At 39.0% G+C, this 2,377-nt stretch overlaps 1 protein-coding gene across 1 annotated transcript in view; it reads right to left on the reverse strand.

Moving 5' to 3' along the window:
- Positions 1 to 2,377, reverse strand: part of rbm17 (RNA binding motif protein 17) — a gene marked incomplete at its 5' end in the record, with an annotated part of 21,946 nt that overhangs the window by 12,033 nt on the left and 7,536 nt on the right. The window contains 4 exon segments of the mRNA XM_014018461.1: positions 1,098 to 1,148; positions 1,417 to 1,529; positions 1,746 to 1,912; positions 2,137 to 2,253. Of these exon segments, the coding sequence (XP_013873915.1) occupies positions 1,098 to 1,148; positions 1,417 to 1,529; positions 1,746 to 1,912; positions 2,137 to 2,253 (448 nt within the window).

The raw sequence follows: 2,377 nt of genomic DNA on the forward strand, positions 1-2,377 counted from the left end.
GTTTTAATTTCCTTACTTTCTAAGACACATTAAGTTGATTTGATGCTGCAGTTTGCCTTGTAATATTATTTTAACCCTTTTCTGCTACCTTTGCATTGGCTATTATTAAGTTTTATTAGTTTTTTAGGATACAAGATGCTTCATACAAAAACCAGAATGTGAATCTTTTCTAAAATTTCATGGCAATATCTTGAACACTGAGAAAAATAGATAACAACAAGGTGAAATGGTCACAAAGGTCCCATTGGTTCTGCTTTGAACTGCAGCAAGAAAACAAGAGCTGATTTCACCTAAACAAACATCAATAACTTCCCTCATACTTGAGATCATCACACGATTTTGTGTTATTTTTGTATGGTTTGTAATGATCTTTTGGAATCTGTTGTCAGATTTAATATTGGCGTAGGATTAAAATTTATCCCCATCCCTACTTAATACATATAACTTATTAAAACAATACTACAAAATTTTCTTATGTGGATTTCATCAAGACGTTTCTTAAAGTTTAAAAAATAATATTAGTAACAAAGCTAAACGACTTTGTTAGAATGTCGTCTTTAACACATTTATACATGCTGTGGAGAACAGTTCAGTCAGATGTTTACATACCATAGTTTGGTTCGAGTGCCTAACCCCGCTCGTCAAACCCCGCTTCATTTTTGCTACCATGTAGGAACGCAAATCTTTGCAAACAAAAGTCACCATGGTCTCTATTGTCTTTAAGTTCTGCCGAGAGTCAGCTGGTAACGTTAGAGATTCCTTAGTTTCTTTTGTTTTGATCCAGACAACTTGTTATCGAAAGCTAATGTTAGCACTGAACGTCAATCGTATGTAAATATACGGCAAGCCAGGAGTGACAAAATATACAAACGCGCACAAAACGTCATGGGGAAGAATCGATCTCATGTTCTGTGAATTGATTTTCCCAAATTTAAATGAAATCGATTTTTTTACCCAGCCCTATGCAGTTCAACTGTTATTTGGTTTGACTGAACAAGTTTAAGACATTCCCCACAACAGCAAAAGGCCACATTTGTTTTCATCAAATCTCATGTAGGAGCATGAATATGAAATATCATGTGGGACATCACACTTACTATCTTTGTCCATAAGTGATGATGGAGGGGCAATAGCTGCTCCACCCAAACCTGGAAATAAATAAACACGTTATAAAAGGCCCGTGTGCAGGCCTAACAAGTTTGCCTGCACTTTCAGTCTGGTCGTGTGACAAAATGGGTCAAATCGTGTGCATTATGTCAAAATGTCTTAAATACAAGGATGCTTTCTTCAAATTTTAAGACCTGAAATAATTTAAAAGTCGTAAAGGAAAAGTATGAATTACAGTTTTTGCAGCAGATTAAAGCGAAACACCTTTCAGTGATTAAATYGTAACTCTATTCTTTCTAACTGACTCACTTCGTTTCCTCCACTCTTTCTCATACTCCTCCTCCTCGTCTGAATCTTCCTCCGTTGCCGGGAAAYGTGAGAAGCCGCTGGGAGCTCCGCCTTCATGCCTTTCTTTCCTCCTCCTGAAAACGTTCATTATTTTTAAGGTTAATCTGAGATTACTCAGGCAATAACAGCTGCATCATAATCTCCTCTAAGCAAACCTAAAGGCCAATGAAAATCMAGACGCAGCCTAAATGATTAATAGATCTGATAAATATTTTAGCAGAAAAAGTCACTTTTTGACTTTCAGCTTGTATTTTTGAGTGATCCGGGTAAAAAGGAGAAGACAACAATACTTTTCCCTYTCTTCGATCTCCTTCTGTCGCTCCTGCTCCCTCTTGCGCTGCTGTTCCTCTCGGTGACGTTTCACCACCTTCTCRTAATCGTTGGGGTACATGGGGTCGTACTCGTCAGCCAGGGGGATGAGCACGTCGCCAGAAGCGAAGCCACTGGGGATAGCGTCCTGAAGCGAGAGCGATATGATCCTGTCAATTTGTGAAAGCTATTAAACCTGTCAGCATGGTAACAGGAAAATATCTACAGATGGTTAAAACACAAGCAAGACACCTACTTTCTAACTGCTCTTAAAGGAGGTATTATGTATGTTCCAGGCACATAGTTCAGTTCTATGTCACAATCAAGCAACCGTTACCTTCAGTTGTTCAAAAAATGCAGAATGAGACGGACCTTGAGTCCAGCTGCTGCGTGTGGAGGGGTGTCGATGCTCTGTCGATCATCGCCGCTTCCCCCTCTCTTCAGATCAATGACAGGAGCCAGAACTGTGGTCTGCTTCGTCCGCTGTGTCTACACACACACACACACACGTTTGTATTTATATCCTTATTAGGACCGTGCATTGACTTATTTAAAGTTTATTGTTTTCATGAAAAACTGACAACCAGAGATACAGTGGTTTGCAAAAGTATTC

The sequence above is a fragment of the Austrofundulus limnaeus genome, unplaced genomic scaffold (genome assembly GCF_001266775.1).
Source record: "Austrofundulus limnaeus strain Quisiro unplaced genomic scaffold, Austrofundulus_limnaeus-1.0 Scaffold193, whole genome shotgun sequence".
In the NCBI taxonomy this organism is placed as follows: domain Eukaryota; kingdom Metazoa; phylum Chordata; class Actinopteri; order Cyprinodontiformes; family Rivulidae; genus Austrofundulus; species Austrofundulus limnaeus.